This window comes from Takifugu flavidus, chromosome 7, assembly GCF_003711565.1.
Source record: "Takifugu flavidus isolate HTHZ2018 chromosome 7, ASM371156v2, whole genome shotgun sequence".
Taxonomy (NCBI): domain Eukaryota; kingdom Metazoa; phylum Chordata; class Actinopteri; order Tetraodontiformes; family Tetraodontidae; genus Takifugu; species Takifugu flavidus.
Genome location: NC_079526.1, coordinates 8,993,266 through 9,008,371, shown reverse-complemented (window position 1 = coordinate 9,008,371; position 15,106 = coordinate 8,993,266). Strand labels below are relative to the sequence as shown.

At 52.7% G+C, this 15,106-nt stretch overlaps 1 protein-coding gene across 3 annotated transcripts in view; it reads right to left on the bottom strand.

Annotated features, from left to right (window-relative positions):
• Positions 1-63: 63 nt before the first annotated feature.
• The window catches only part of fbn2b (fibrillin 2b), a 40,065-nt gene continuing 25,022 nt past the window's right edge, over positions 64-15,106 (bottom strand). For 2 of the 3 annotated variants that reach the window (XM_057037961.1, XM_057037962.1), the window contains exons 18-65: positions 14,977-15,102; positions 14,770-14,895; positions 14,402-14,521; positions 13,080-13,217; positions 12,955-13,005; positions 12,752-12,877; positions 12,441-12,668; positions 12,018-12,143; positions 11,816-11,944; positions 11,604-11,729; positions 11,407-11,532; positions 10,943-11,065; positions 10,734-10,859; positions 10,534-10,659; positions 10,314-10,436; positions 10,110-10,232; positions 9,906-10,031; positions 9,702-9,824; positions 9,471-9,593; positions 9,123-9,284; positions 8,961-9,029; positions 8,759-8,884; positions 8,544-8,669; positions 8,302-8,451; positions 8,129-8,200; positions 7,931-8,056; positions 7,564-7,689; positions 7,298-7,423; positions 7,094-7,210; positions 6,885-7,013; positions 6,673-6,792; positions 6,476-6,601; positions 6,245-6,397; positions 6,104-6,169; positions 5,895-6,020; positions 5,577-5,696; positions 5,377-5,499; positions 5,139-5,270; positions 4,937-5,062; positions 4,651-4,857; positions 4,451-4,576; positions 4,224-4,346; positions 4,018-4,134; positions 3,808-3,936; positions 3,574-3,693; positions 3,051-3,282; positions 2,824-2,977; positions 64-2,684 (exon numbers count right to left, since the gene is read on the bottom strand). In XM_057037961.1, coding sequence (XP_056893941.1) covers positions 2,304-2,684; positions 2,824-2,977; positions 3,051-3,282; positions 3,574-3,693; positions 3,808-3,936; positions 4,018-4,134; positions 4,224-4,346; positions 4,451-4,576; positions 4,651-4,857; positions 4,937-5,062; positions 5,139-5,270; positions 5,377-5,499; positions 5,577-5,696; positions 5,895-6,020; positions 6,104-6,169; positions 6,245-6,397; positions 6,476-6,601; positions 6,673-6,792; positions 6,885-7,013; positions 7,094-7,210; positions 7,298-7,423; positions 7,564-7,689; positions 7,931-8,056; positions 8,129-8,200; positions 8,302-8,451; positions 8,544-8,669; positions 8,759-8,884; positions 8,961-9,029; positions 9,123-9,284; positions 9,471-9,593; positions 9,702-9,824; positions 9,906-10,031; positions 10,110-10,232; positions 10,314-10,436; positions 10,534-10,659; positions 10,734-10,859; positions 10,943-11,065; positions 11,407-11,532; positions 11,604-11,729; positions 11,816-11,944; positions 12,018-12,143; positions 12,441-12,668; positions 12,752-12,877; positions 12,955-13,005; positions 13,080-13,217; positions 14,402-14,521; positions 14,770-14,895; positions 14,977-15,102 — 6,425 coding nt within the window. In that variant the 3' untranslated portion in view covers positions 64-2,303. The remainder of the gene's footprint in view (positions 2,685-2,823; positions 2,978-3,050; positions 3,283-3,573; positions 3,694-3,807; positions 3,937-4,017; positions 4,135-4,223; positions 4,347-4,450; positions 4,577-4,650; positions 4,858-4,936; positions 5,063-5,138; positions 5,271-5,376; positions 5,500-5,576; positions 5,697-5,894; positions 6,021-6,103; positions 6,170-6,244; positions 6,398-6,475; positions 6,602-6,672; positions 6,793-6,884; positions 7,014-7,093; positions 7,211-7,297; positions 7,424-7,563; positions 7,690-7,930; positions 8,057-8,128; positions 8,201-8,301; positions 8,452-8,543; positions 8,670-8,758; positions 8,885-8,960; positions 9,030-9,122; positions 9,285-9,470; positions 9,594-9,701; positions 9,825-9,905; positions 10,032-10,109; positions 10,233-10,313; positions 10,437-10,533; positions 10,660-10,733; positions 10,860-10,942; positions 11,066-11,406; positions 11,533-11,603; positions 11,730-11,815; positions 11,945-12,017; positions 12,144-12,440; positions 12,669-12,751; positions 12,878-12,954; positions 13,006-13,079; positions 13,218-14,401; positions 14,522-14,769; positions 14,896-14,976; positions 15,103-15,106) is intronic. The other variant, XM_057037963.1, reaches the window with a different exon arrangement.

Here is a 15,106-nt window from a genome sequence, read left to right as displayed (position 1 = left end):
GTTTGTGTCCCCTTTGTTAGTCCCAGAATGGTGCGAGAAAAAGGAAAAACCCAAGAGACGAGATTTAAAAATATAACCCATAAGACTTTATTGGCATTAATGCAAATGGATGGACATTTTTTCCTTTTACAGACACTCGTAAATCTTTGGTTTTCTTTGCACACAGGTGACGGTCAGCCAGGATATTGTATCGTGCTAACAGAGAGCGTAGATGATTGTCGTTTCAGCCTGGGGGAGCCAGATCTGACAAGCCTCAGAATTACAGTCCAGATTTCAAACGGGCCCCCTTCTCCTCCTTTTTCTCCTCCTTTTTCTCCTTCTCCTTCTCTTTCTTCTCTGAAGTGTGAAGCACATATTTCAACAAGCGCGTTATCGTTTCAAGTTTAATACTGAAGCTGAGATACAGTAACAACACGCAGCACACTGCCGTTTCTTCTTTAAATATAGTGGCAAATGAAAGAAAAAAAAATTACAAACGGACAAAGATACAAAGTATACAAAGCTTCCCAGGTTAGACAAAATGGTTACGTAGGGTTTCTAAACATGGCCTGGGCTGCGGGACGGTTCAGCCTGGACCGACAACATCGTTCAGCACCAAAGATCCAGCTGGAGACGGTTCGTTATTGCATTGATCTTCCCGATGGCGTGCAGACAGTGCGAGTTTTGAGAGAAAATGTGTTGGGAATGTCAATTACGTTCAAACGGGACGGGTTCTCCTAATCTGGTCACAGTGGTTTTTGGACAGAAAAGTCGCTGATCAACGCGCACGTTTGTCTCCTCAAGAAAAATCAACAAAAGGCTTTCAACCCTAATTTCACTGTCAGCTTTTGGGGGGGAGGTTTTGGCAGCTCTGACAATTAAAAACAAATCTACAGTTCACTTAAAAATATACACTTACATTTTCAAGAAGCAAGTTTGATAATATTGGTTTTTCAGCACCGAGATGGTACAAAAGACAGACGTACACAACATTAATCAACCCTCGCAAAAAAAAAAGAAGTCTCTTTTGCAATCAAGACTCAAGACTGCACGTTTCGCACAGAGAACGAGATGGTATTATCTAGCACCTTTTTTTCCTCTTTGAGAGAAAAACAATGAAAGCTGACCTGATGCCTTGTTTTCTTGTGAGGTTTGGTGTTCACCCGTGTGTGCCCTTGCACCGTAATGCATGACCCTCAGTGACGGCTTAGGTAAGATAGACACGTCCTGTACCTTTAACATGGTATTCAGCTGTGTTGTAAACAAGAGCTCGGGCGTCGAACTCGTATTCACCCGTAATGGCCGCCAGGCTGTTCTCAGCGGTAGGAGAAGCTGCGACCTGGTCGATCACCTTTTGGGACTACAAGCTGCTAACCGGTTGGTCCCCTGCTCTTGTGGCGGATGACAGGTGACGCTAGCGCCCTCTATTTTTTTAAGAAGTTGGCATCACAGCATGGTGTCCATACTCGGAAAGGTACTGAGGTAGCCGAACGTGACAGCACACGCACGCAAACACGCTAATCACTGCTTGCTGTCGACCGTGGACAGGACAAAAGTCAGTCGTGTCAGAGCGCAACGCGGCACACTGCGTTTTCTCTTTGGAAAACTGGCGGGAACTGAGAGGTTGAAGCCGAAAATAACAACACGGACTGCTGCGGACTGAAGAGAGACCCTGAAAATGCTGTGTAAATGTCGCAGTCCTTCTGTTAGCATTGTTCAAACATCACAAATACATTAAATGACACTAAGATACCGAGAGGGGCCAAAGTGACGAACCGATTTGCTCCCCGGTGATGTGATGTATTCGGAAGTGATCACAGAGAGGTAAGAAAGTCCTTGGACCACACTGATGGCACCTAAACCCTTATATTATCTTGAATTTAACTTCTTAAGTGTGTCAGTTTAGATGTTTTTTTGATTAAAAAAAACAGTTTGGGCCACTCTCAGCACTTCGTTCCCCATAAACACCCCCCTCTTTTGAGTCATTTCCTGTTTTTTGGTCTAAAGTGCTTCATGGATTCGTGGCCCATCTGCCTGTCGATAAGGGGTCTGTGGTCTGAGCACTCTGGTACCTCTCTGTCTTCCCCTCCACTGCCTCTCTCGGTGGACAATGAGTGCTGGGTCGGTACATTTGGAAATACAGAACCATACAAAACAATAACACAGTGGTGGCAGAGCTGGGCTGATCCACTCAGTTTGTTTTTTATAGCCCTTGAAGGCCCCCTGCTGGTGGGGAGGTTCCTGCAGGGGGGGGGCTGGGGTGTTGTGAAACAAAAGGGCAGCTATGAAATCAGTCCCAAACGATTGCAGAGCATGCTCTGAGCTCAGTGCACGTGGATGTTGAGCTTGATGCGCAGGGCATCTCCTATTTCTCCCCGTAGGTAGTCATTGTCATGCTGCCTCTCCAGCTGGTGCAGCCTGCGAGGTCCAAACAGCCGCAGGCTGGCGATCTCCAGCCGGTAGGATCCCGGTGGAGGCGGCCTCTTGCCCAGCCGCAGCACGCTCTTTCCATCGTGGCGTTCCAGCAGGCGGAAGTGTTCGTTAGCGTTGCCGTGGGTGATGACATAGCGTATGTGGTTCTCCAGGGGCTGCAGGGCCGGCAGGAGCTCGAGGAGAGGCTCCTTGTTGAGCAGCGAGGACAGGGAGATGTTCATGGGGATGGAGTCCTGGGTGTCCACGCTGGCCATGCTCACGGCCGAATGCTGCTGGGTGAAGACAAACATCACTCAAGTGAAATGAACATTGAATTATTTGTTTTTGCTGCAGCCTGCCAGCAGGGGGAGCACTAGCACCATCTTTATCTACGCTCCACGGGTCTGACCCGGGAGCTGCAGCTGACTCTACCTGCGTGATGTCATTTTCGTCGGTGTTGCGTTTGTGTCGCCCGTTCTTGCCCCCTCCGTTGATCTTGCACTCGTAGCAGGCCTCGGGCGACAGGCTGTCCTCGTCGTCTCCTTCCGTAAACTGGCCCGTGAAGCCGGAGCCGCTCATGCAGTGACTGAGCGGAAACAAGAAGACAGTTTAGACGTCATTCGGCACCTCCCTGATCACATCCGGCGTGTCGCTCTCACCCCTGTCCGGCTCTGTAGAACCCGCCGGGGCAGCCGCACAGGTAGCCTCCGTCAGTGTTGGAACAGCCATAGATGCAGGGGTTGCCGCCTGCGCTGCACTCGTTCACATCCTGGCAACCGCCGGCGCCCTGGTCGAAGTCGAATCCAGAAGGACAAACGCACTTGAAGCTGCCCAGGGTGTTGTAGCAGGAGGCGGAGCCGCACACGGATCCTCCCTGACACTCGTTTTCATCTGCAGAGCAGAAACGCGAACGCCGTTCGATTTAAAACGTAACCGACCTTCGAGTTTTCAGCCGTAGCACATCTAAAGATGCTGTATGTGGGTTTTCAGCCCTGGCCAACATCATATTTGACCACCAGGTGGCGTTTAAGTTAGCTGTGCTAAGTTTAGCAAAGATAATTTCCAAAACACAGCCTATTTTTACACACACCTACACTTGGATAATGCTGAGGGTTTATAGCTACAGTTACACCTCCCTGTCACAACTGATCATTTACAACTAGAACTTATGGTGTAACTCACCCACGCACTGGTTCCACTGGTAGTGCTGCACGTAGCCCTGCGGGCAGCCGCAGCGGTAACCTCCCAGCATGTTCTGACAGCCGTGCTGACAGCGGTGGTTGTTGCTGCACTCGTCCACATCTGATCAACACAAACGCACACACCGAAGAGCTTCAGCAAAGTCCTTCCACATCGTGGAGCGCGTGAGAGCGCCACCTATCGAAACCATCTTCACTGCGAAGGCGGGAGCCTCACCTTCACACTCAATGCCTGAGGTATCCAAGGAGAAACCTTTGGAGCATTCGCAGTTGAAGCTGCCGGGCGTGTTGACGCAGGAAGCGCGGGAGCCACACCCGCTGTTTGGCCCAGCGCACTCGTTGTTGTCTAAACCAGATAGAAAAATGTTCACGGACGGCAGCATCACAACGGTACGAACTTTAGTCCTGAGTGTTACATTCAGCTCACCGATACAGGCTGTCTGGTGCTGCGTGAACCCAGTCGGGCACTTGCAAGTGAAGCCTCCAATAGTGTTGACACAGTGGAACTGGCAGTTGTGTTGCTTCGTCGAGCATTCGTCCACATCTGAGGACAGAAATGGAATCTCCAATGAAGCTTTAGGTTAGGCTTGTAACCAAAAGAGGAGTGGCTTAGTTTACTATGGTGAAAATCACCTCTGCAGGTCTTTCCGTCTGGTTGCAGGCTGTAGCCTCTGGGGCAGGAGCAGAGGTAGCTGCCCTCGGTGTTCTTACACAGGAAGTTACAGGGCTTTGGAGACGCGGCGCACTCGTCCATATCTGGAACACGCAGAAAACAAGAGGAGTGAATGGACGGCCGGGACGAGGAACGCAGGTCGGCCGGGCTTCAGAGACGCGTGGTGAAAATCGGAGCGTGGCCGTACCGACGCAGGAGGTGGCGGTGAAGTCTGTCTTGTAGCCCACGTTGCAGTGGCAGCGGTAGGAGCCGATGGTGTTGATGCACTGACCGTTGCGACACAGATCTGGCAACACCTGGCACTCGTTGATGTCTGAAGATTCAAGTCACATCGTCAGCAACACATCGTTGGAGCTTCGTTAGAACCGTGCCCTTGGTGTCACTCACCCCTGCCGTCGGTGGTGTAGCCCGGTCCGAGCGGGCACATCTTCTTGAACTGGACGGTGCCGGGCAGAGGGCAGAGCTCACACTGCGACCCCCAGCCTCGGCCGATGTGGCAGCAGCACTCGGATTTGGTCACGCTGATCCGGCCGGTGGACGACTGCTGGCACATGGTCTGCAGAACCTCCGTGTAACAGTAGCCCTTCCTGTTGTCTGTAGGAAAGATGGCGTCCGGTTTTAGTCACCGATTCATCTCCAGCGTGTTGGAACATGCTCTCCAGCAGATCTTTACCAATGCATTCGGTTGCGGTGGAGCTCGGCTCGAACCCGTCGTTGCACTCGCAGCGGTAGCTCCCGACCGTGTTGATGCAGCGCCCGTTCTTACAGATGCCCGGTTTGGCGCGGCATTCGTTCAGGTCTGTCGCAACAGGATGAAGAGATTAAAGAGGTGGATCGAGCAGCTCCTCGGAGCAGCCGCGGCTGGTTTTACTCACCCGTGCAACCCTGTCCATCCAGCCTGCGCTGCATCCCGGGAGGGCAGATGCACACGAAGGAACCAATCATGTTCTTACAAGTCATACCGTTGGAGTCACAGTCGTCCAGCCCTTCGGAGCACTCGTCCTGATCTGCACACAGAGCGAGGGAATAAAAACCATGTTCATGAAGTGAACCTGCGGAGTGAATTGAGGAGTTCAAGAGAGGCTGCAGAAGGGAAACCCGACGGCGTCTCACCTCTACACATGCGCTGATCATCTCGCAGGACGTAGCCAGCAGGACACATGCACTCATAGGAGCCAAAGGTATTCACGCAACGGAAGGCACACAGCAAAGAATTCTGGGAGCACTCGTTTACATCTGAAGAGAGAGATAGTCGTCAACTCTTTTTTCCCCCACCTAGTGGCGAACGTGTGTCAGCACTCTGAGTAACTGACCTTCACAGGTCATCATGGGTCCAGGCTCAAAACCATCCTGGCACGAACACTCGAACCCTCCGACCACGTTGGTGCAGGTTCCGTTTCCACACGGGTTTCCGATGGAGCACTCGTCGGTGTCTGAGGAAGAGCCGAGACGCCGACATCTTCATCAAACACTCAGGAATGTCGACAGCTTTGTCCTGCCTTTATCTGTGGTTCCATTTTATCAATAAACCTTCCAGAACTGGTGCTACCAGGTGCTAACATGCTAATTTCTTTTTCGATGGTGAAAGGCATGTTTTGGCTCTGGAAAACTATTTTCTGAAGTCATCTCACCGACACACTTGACCCCGGTGTAATCCAGGTTGTATCCAAAGGGGCATTCACAGCGGAACGAGCCATCCGTGTTGATGCAGATACCATTCTGGCACACTCCTGGGTTTTCCAGACACTCATTCATGTCTGAGAAGAGTAAGAAAAAGCGTTACCACTCACAAGACATCCCTATGTGTGACACGCAGGGGCTCGTTTCTGCTGCCGCTCACCTTCGCCAGTTTCTCCTGGTCCAATCACGGTTCCAAGGCCGTAGGGACACAGAGTTTCAAAGGCAGCTGGAGAAGTACAGGAGATCATTTATACCTGCTGTCATTAAAAACTGTGCGTGTCTGTGCATCTCTGTTGCAAACCTTCACTCTCTCGTGGGCACAGCTCACAGGGAAGCCCCCAACCCTCTCCCGGCATCTTGCTGCAGCAGCACTTGGCCTTGGTGGTGTTTAGAGCTTTAGGGACGGAGCATTTTCCAGCCTCAAATTTGGTGAAACAGAAGCTTTCCCTTGTGTCTGCCGGAAAACAACCCATAAAGATCTTCATCGCAGCAATTTCGCGTGAGAAAAGAAGATCACGTGTCAGATGAATACCGTAGCAGCGGCGTTTGTTGTCTGAGAGCACGAATCCCGGCTGACACGTGCACTGGAAGCTGCCGGGGGTGTTGGTGCAGGTGCCAAACTGGCAGATGTTGGGCTCCACCTCGCACTCGTTGATGTCTGGGAGGGGAGAATGTGTGAACGTGCGCACCTTCAGCGCATGGGGTCAGACATACGGACGCACGTCTCACCTATACACTGGTCATTCTGCACCTCATAGCCCGGCGGGCAGATGCACCTGAAGGATCCATCCAGGTTCTGACAGGTCCCCGGGGAGCAGGTACCAGGCAGACTCACACACTCGTTGATATCTGTTGGAACATGGGGTCGGTTGGGAAGGGCGGGCTTTTCTGCCTGTGTGTGTCGAGCAAAATCTGTGCTGCTCTTTTATTTTCAGACTGACCGATGCAGTTCTTCCCGTCGGGAGTGTTCTCGTAACCCTCGTGGCAGAGGCACTGGAAGGAGCCCAGTCCGTTGATGCACTGTCCGTTCCTGCACACTTGGCCCTGGAGAGCGCTGCACTCATCGATGTCTGCGAGGTAAACCCAGCACCCAATGTCAGCACTTTCCCGACTCGGTCCAAGTCCTCGCGCCGGTGCGCGCCGCTCTTACCCATGCAGTCGTTGTTGTGCGTCAGCTCGAAGCCGGGGAAGCAGAGGCAGTTGTAGGAGCCCACCGTGTTTTTACAGGTGCCGTTCCCGCACGGCTGCCTGTCGCACTCGTCGATGTCTGAGACGCGCATGGAAACAACCAAAGAGAGGGTGTTACATTCGGACGCCGACGGTCACTCGGCGGGTTTCAGCGCACGCCGCTCACCCATGCACATGCTCTGATCAGCAGTGGCCTTGAAGCCGTTGTGGCAGAGACAGCGATAGCTGCCCTGCGTATCGATACACTCGCCGTGGCTGCACACGTTGGGGATGTCCTGGCACTCGTTCCGATCTGACAAACGCCAAACAAGAATACTCGTTTTTGACCATACAAAAAACAAACATCGAGGGACGTTTGACATTTCCCACACATCTCCGCGAGTCTGTCCACCTCCCTGAGGGAGTGGGACCTCTCAGACAGCCTGGACTCACCCACGCAGGCACCGTTAGGAGACAGCTTGAAGCCCGGCGAGCACTCGCAGCGGAAGCTGCCCGGAATGTTAATACAGTTGGCGTTACGCTGGCAAAGGTTGTCTCCGCTGCTGCACTCATCGATGTCTACAGAGCAGGAGGAGGAAGAGGTGGACGTCAATCACAGGCCCCATGACTGTCCACTCGTGTGGTTAGACAGACAGAAGGACAGGAAACTACAACAGCTCCAGTTTGACTCAGATGGGTTCTGGGTGATGGACGGAGGTGACTGTACTTGTGTATCAATAGGTGCAATTCATAAGTGTGTGCGCATGTATGTGGGTGTGTTTTGGTGTAAAGAGGGAAGCACAGCCGTCCTTGGTCTCACCTTCACAGATGAGCAATATGTTGTTGTAGCTGAAGCCCATCGGACATTCACAGCGGAAGCTCCCGATCTGGTTGATGCAAACTCCGTGGGCGCAGATGCCGGGGATCTCTCTGCACTCGTCGATATCTGAACAGATCAACGGCATCAAATCAGAGAGGAAACTGCTTCTGAACTGTTCCGCCTGTGTTCGGTCCTTACCGATGGGTTTTCCGGTGTGGATGTCGATGATGAAGCCAGGGGCCTGGTTACCACACAGCAGCCGATACTCCGCTGTAACAGACAGCAGGACGTTTGTGGATGTGTGTTGGTGGTTATTTTAGAGGTGTTTTATGGCGTGTGTGTGTGTGTGTGTGTGTGTGTGTGACACTCACAGGAAGCATGAGTTGGACAGGCTTCGCACGGCTTGTTCCAGGCTTTCCCTACATTGTAGGCGCAGCAGCACATCTTCTTGGTCATGTTGAAGGACAGCTCGTTCTCGCAGGTGTCGTTGAAGTTGCGGTAGCACACGCTCTTCCTCATGTCTGCGTCGAGGAGAGGACGGAGGGAAGGACTGAAAGTCTCCTTTTGCAAAGAAACCAAACAGAAACTGTCTCCATATCCTCCTCCGTCTCACCCATGCAGTTGTTTCCCCCGTTGACCTGCATGTACTCGGGGGGGCACACGCAGGTGTAGTTGCCCTCGGTGTTGTAGCAGGTACCAGGGCCGCAGATCCCGATGCTGCTCCGGCACTCGTCGATGTCTGTGAAGAGACGTGGACGAGTGGAGGCGGGTGATGGATTAACTCCTCCGCTGCTGTAAGACTGAGCACGTTCCCGCGTGGGTTCTTACCCTCACAGATGCGAGTTTCCTCATTCAGGTAGTAGCCTGCTGGACATTCGCACTGGAAGCTGCCAAAGGTGTTAATGCAGATTCCACCCTGGCAGAGACCCGGCAGCTCCTGGCACTCATCGATATCTGGAGGAGAGTTCGCACCGTTACACTATTCCGCCCGATGTGTGACTGTAGCTGCGGCTGGAGAGCGGACAGTTACCTTCCAGGATGACGGTGATGGGGTTGGGCCTGAAGCCCTCCCCTCCAGGACAGAGAGTCTTGTATTCCGCTGCAGACAAAACACAGGAGTTAGCGCGAACCTCCATTTCAGACAGAGACGGAAAGAGCTTTGACATCTTGCGACTGGGATTATTGGCATTACAGGAGTTGCTGGGGGGGCACAGTTCACACGGGTTTCCCCAGGCTCCTCCCAGAGAACAGCAACAGGAAGCGCGCGTCACACCCACGCCGATCTCTAGGCTGCAGGAGATTCCTCCATCGCCGCGCGTGTTGGTGTCCAGGAAGCAGTTGCCAACACGGGTATCTGAAGACGCACACGTACAAGGGGGAGTTGTCACCGTCGCCCAGAGCAACAGCGAGATTCAACTCTCACATTTCGGTCCGTTTATTAAAACAGTGAGTATGTTCGAAAAACCAAAACAACTTTTTTTTATGTATCTATATTTTCTTTATTTGAGACCAGCCTCTGATTTAAATGGGTCTGACTCACCCACACAGCCCACTCCGGTGGGATTGAGCTCAAAATCAACGGGACAGTTACACATGTAGTTTCCTGGCGTGTTCACACACAGGCCGTTGATGCAGTTCACGGGGTCGGCGCATTCGTTGATGTCTGCAGGGACACACACGAGGTGAGCAGCGTCCCCAACACACACCCCTCTGACATGTAGGAACCTCTGTGTTCCTCTGAACACTGGGACGGCCTCACGTCCACACTCACCAGTGCAGTTTCCCCCACTGCGGTCCAGTTCGTAGCCGTCATCGCACACGCAACGGAACATCCCCGGAAGGTTCTGGCATGATCCGAACACGCAGATGTTCTGGAAATTACACTCGTCGATGTCTGCGGCAGAGAGGTAGCTAGAGTCAGCGGGCGAGAGCGGCACGGAGGGAGGAATAAAACGTGGCGGCGTGGGAGCAGCACCTTGACAGGCCTTGCTGTCTTCAGTGGGGGTGAAGCCCATCTCGCACTCGCAGCGGTACCCGCCGGGAGCGTTCAGGCACTGGCCGTTCTCGCACAGGTTCACGTTGTCCGCGCACTCGTCCATGTCTGCAACAGAGTGCGACGTTACTGCAGGTGAACCAACTCTGGAAGAGCCACCCTCAGAGATTCAGCTGTCGTCCGTACCAGAGCAGGAGAAACCGTCCCCGACGAAGCCGTCCTTGCAGGCACACCTGTAGGAACCCGGCGTGTTGACGCAGTCGGCGTTCAGATTGCAGTTGTGGTCTTCCCCGGAGCACTCGTCCTGATCTACAGAAGCACAGGGGGAAAAAGAGCTCCAGCAACTCCCTCAGGCCTGGTGCCCTGGGCACCATGTGATCCAGCACTTACCCACACACTTGATGCCATCGCCGATCCAACCGTCCCGACAACGACACTTGAAGCTGCCGGGAACGTTGATGCAGGCGGCGTGCATGTCGCAGTTGTGAGCCCCGATCTCACACTCGTCCACATCTAGACGTACACAAAGAGGAGTCATTCCAAAACGAAGAAATATGCTCCTGTTTGAAACGAGCTACTCAGACCCTGGTGTCGGTCTGTCTGTGTGTACCTGTGCAGCCTGTGGAGCCCTTATTGACAAAATAGCCCAGCTGACAGTGGCAGATGAAGGAGCCTTTGGTGTTCTCACAGTCGCCGTGGAGACAGATGTTTGGGTTCAAGTCACACTCGTTCACATCTGTATGGACGGATTAAAGCATGAACTTCCTGATGGGGGCATGTGGTTTGGTTAAGGACCGTCTGTCCTCTCACCGATACACGTCCTCATGTCCATGGACGCCATGAAGCCGTCGTAGCAGAGGCAGCGGTACTCCCCGGGAATGTTGGTGCACTGGCCTCCGTCACAGATGTCTGGCGTCTCCTCACACTCGTCGATATCTGACGAAAGCACAAACGTGTTGATTGGAGTGAGCCACAGCTGCGAGCAGAACGGGGGACACAGGTGTGTTGTCGCTGCACACCTGCGCAGGTCATGAGGTCTGGCATGAGCGCATAGCCTTCACTGCAGCTGCACTCGTAGCTGCCTTCTGAATTGGTGCAGTGGGTTTCACAGCCTCCGTTCATGATGGTGCATTCGTCAATATCTGCAAAGGGAGGCAACAGACGGGTCTCATTAGGTTCCTCAGGTGACAATAGTTGTTTCTCAACATGTGGACTTGCATTCCATCAATTGCTGCCAAAGTGCTATTCCAATGCTAAGTACCCAATTATTGCAAAGTACACTCCGAGTGTGTACTTGCTTATCAAGTATGTATCAGACCAGTATGGACTGGGGACAGCTAGGTGTCCCAGGGACAGCTAGGTGTCCCACCATGCTTTTCATCTCAGCCAGCAACAGCAGCAGTAATTGCAGGAAGTGTGTACTTTTAGGTGTACCCCTTAAGTCCGTACTCGCCAACTTCGTATTGAGACTGGAGCCACTCACCTACGCAGCTCTGCCGGTCCGGGGTGGCCTGGTACCCGGTGTCACAGGAACACTGGAAGGTTCCTGCCATGTTGATGCACTGACCGTTCTTGCACAGGGTTTCACTCAGCTGGCACTCGTTCACATCTGACGGGACAGAATAAGGTGACAACCAGCACTCCTCGGGTTCTAGACGTTTTTTCCAACATCTTGCCGACCTTCACAGGCAGATCCATCCGTGCTGAGCGAGTGTCCGGGGGGACATTCACACTCGTAACTTCCCTCTGTGTTGAGGCAGGTTCCTCCGCGGCACAACATGGGGTTCCTCTCGCACTCGTCGATGTCTGTGAGGGCAGAGAAGGAGAGGTTAGCCATGTCGGGCTCCGGTACCAGTTCAGGGCGGCGCTGGGAAAGGCTCTGCGTTAGGCACCCATGCAGTTCTTCATCATCATGAATCCGCTCTCGTAGCCCTCGAAACATTCGCACTCGAAGCTGCCGGGGGTGTTGACGCAGGTGCCGGGGCCGCACAGGTCCGGCGAGATGCGACACTCGTCGATGTCTGAAAGACAAAAGCTGCTGACTGTCCGATGGAGGCCAGAATCTGACGGAGTGCCTGTGGCGTCCCCTCACACCTGTGCAGTTCCTCTCCTCCGCAGTCAAAGCAAAGCCGCTGTTGCAGCGACACTTGAAACTCCCGATGGTGTTCCGGCAATTTCCGTAGGTGCAGAGACTCTGGAAGACTTTACACTCGTTCACATCTGCAGGCGAATCAGGAAAGATGGCGTCAGGAATGAACCTGATACAGTTTCACTGAATGAAGAGGAGGATTCTGGGCTTTAATGACCACGTTTAGATGTAATCTGATTACCCAGCGGTGGGTTCTGTGGGACCTTCCTGCTCCATATTAGCTGGCTGTTTACACTGGGGAGGGTTTTAATGATGAAGAGTTTGAAATAGTCTGACCTATCTTGACTGACGTTCCCAACTAAAGGATCGTCTTTATCCAAACAAGAGTCCATTTCAGTGTTGGGAAGGAACGGAGTGACATCGTCTACCTTTGTAGAAGGGCCTCCCAGTCAGAATGTCCCCCCTGTTGGCAAAGCCGTTCCCTCGGGGGCAGATTGCATTGAATTCTGGTGATCCGGGTTTGGGACACTCCTCGCAGTCGACGCCCCAGGCGGTGCCCACGGTGCAGCAGCACATGTCCACGCGGTATCTCCCGGGCAACGGCTCGCCGCACTCGTCCTCGTGCCACTTCAAGTAGCACTGCTCACTCCGCAGGTCTGCAAATTCAGAATTAAAGTTAAGGTCAGGTGGGGGGGGGAGGGAGTCCTGGTACAAACACGGGCTTGTGCTTGATTCTTACCAACACACGTTCGCCCGGTGCTGTCCAAGGTGAGACCCTCGGCACACTCGCAGCGGAAGGAGCCCTGGGCGTTTACACAGCGGCCGTTGGTGCACACGCCAGGGAACACCTCACACTCATTAATGTCTGTAGGAGAGAGCACAGGGGGGTTTCTACCACGGGGCCGTTGTGCGTCACAGGAGCTGTTAGCGCCACGTTTTTACCTTCGCAGACGAGCCCCTTCATACGAGCAAACCCCCGAGAGCAGGAGGTGTCTGAGGAGACCAGAGGAGACTGTGTTCGATTCACTGTTTAATTCATTCATATACTTTCACACAATTGAACTGACCGATCTCGCAGGGTTCGCAGGGGCTCCCCCAGGCCGCCCCCAGCGTGGAGCAGCACTCGGACTTCAGCGTGGCTCCGTTGATGTTGACCTCGCAGCGGTTGTCCTGTATGGTCAGCCAGCAGGTGCTCTTCATGCTGTCTGTGGAACCACGGCAACGACAACAACCACGTGAGGAACTAGAACCACAGCCGGGCTCGGCCCTGTTCAAACCACAGACCTGAGCCGCTGACAGGGCAGTAGTGCTCACTTAGTGACTTTTTAGCCACGGTATCATTTGTCTCCTGCATTAGTCATGATAACATCCCAAAAATAACAACAGAACAGTGGAAGCCAGCACACAATGACCTGCTGCCTGCCAGCCTGAATGTGAGGCTCTTTTGTTTTCACTCTTCCTGACACGAATGTAAGAGATGGTGTGATTGCTGAGAACCGTGTTTGGTTTATGTTAGCCTTGTTAGCTGCCACTGGGCTGGAAAAGACAGGATTCAATTTCGTGCGCTGGAGGAGGAAAACAACAGGACGAGTCTTTGTCCTCCTCAGACATTTATCTCTGGAAATAACAGTGGAAATTTAAGAGAATCTTCCTGATGGAGAAGATGAGGAGTAGGACGTTTGATGAGACAGAAACCAATGATCAGCAACTCCAGTTCAGGGGTTCAAAGTTCATTTGGAAGTTGATCGCTAAGACTGGTTCGGCCACTGTAACCATAAAGTTGTCTATGGCTTCACTGCATCCAGGCTGGATTATTGCAGAGCTCCAAGCTGCTGTTTGTTTTTAAAAGCTTAAAAGGTCTCGGGTTCCTGTATCCTGCTGACCTTCTCGCTCAAGCTTTGAGGTCAGCATCAGTGATCATTTGATGTGCTAACGCTCTTGAGATTGCAAATCCTTTCTGACCACTCACTGGCTTTCTCAGGCTGAGCTCTTCAACCTTTCGATTTCTTATTTGCTCCGCTCTACAGTTCTGCAGCTCATTTACATAATAGCGTATTCCTCCTGATATAAATTCATTTTACCTTCGACCTTTGTATCCTAGTGTTACAAAACTACAGAGCTTTGGTCCCGTTGGAGTTGATCTGGTTTCTGACATTAGCAAGGTTGCTATGACAACATCAATATATTCTCAAATGGGGGTGGAACTCTAGTATTTTCAGAGCTACCAATAAAACCAGTAAAAGTTGATCTTATCCGGTTATAATCTCAGAATCCTAGCATTTGCGGGGACAAATTGTTCCTCCAAGAGGAAGTAAGCGTGTCTAATCATTATTTCTTTGTCCCATTCTGCTTGTTTTTGCGACCCATCATGTGTCAGCAGAATTCTTACCCACACAGATGGTGTTGGTGGAGTCCAGTTTGCTGCCCAGCGAGCACTCACAGTTGAAGGACCCGGCCACATTGCGGCACACTCCGTTGACACACGGGCTGGAGAGGCACTCGTTGATATCTGAAACATGTGCACCCATCCCCAGTCAGAGCCAAGAGGCTGAGTCAGATCTTCACCATCACCTCTGGACAAAGTGGACACGCGTCTGCTCCCCACCACATGTTTACTGGAAGCTAAATTCAACACATCTGGCAATGATGTCGCCTCACAATGGCTGCGATTGTTGGTGGAAACAGCCGCACATGTGGACACGAGGCAAACAAACAACAAGTGTGCGTATGTGTGTGTGTGTGTGTGTCTGCACTCGCCTTCACAAGTCTCCGATTCGGGTTTGAAGACGAATCCTTTGGGGCAGGAGCAGGTGTAGGAACCCGGAGTGTTTCTGCACAGACCGTTGTCACAGAGCAGACGGTTCACCAGACACTCGTTGATGTCTGCAGGAAGTCGAGTGGAGGAACCGGTTAGAAGCGGGAGGTCATCGGGGAGGTTTCCCTCGTCTTTTCTAACCGACTCACCGACGCAGTTTTTGCCGCTGGTGTCAGACTCGTAACCGATGTTACAGATGCAGCGGTAGCTTCCTCTCAAGTTCTCGCAGATGCCGTTCTGACAGATGTCGGGGTCCAGCGCGCACTCGTTGATGTCTAG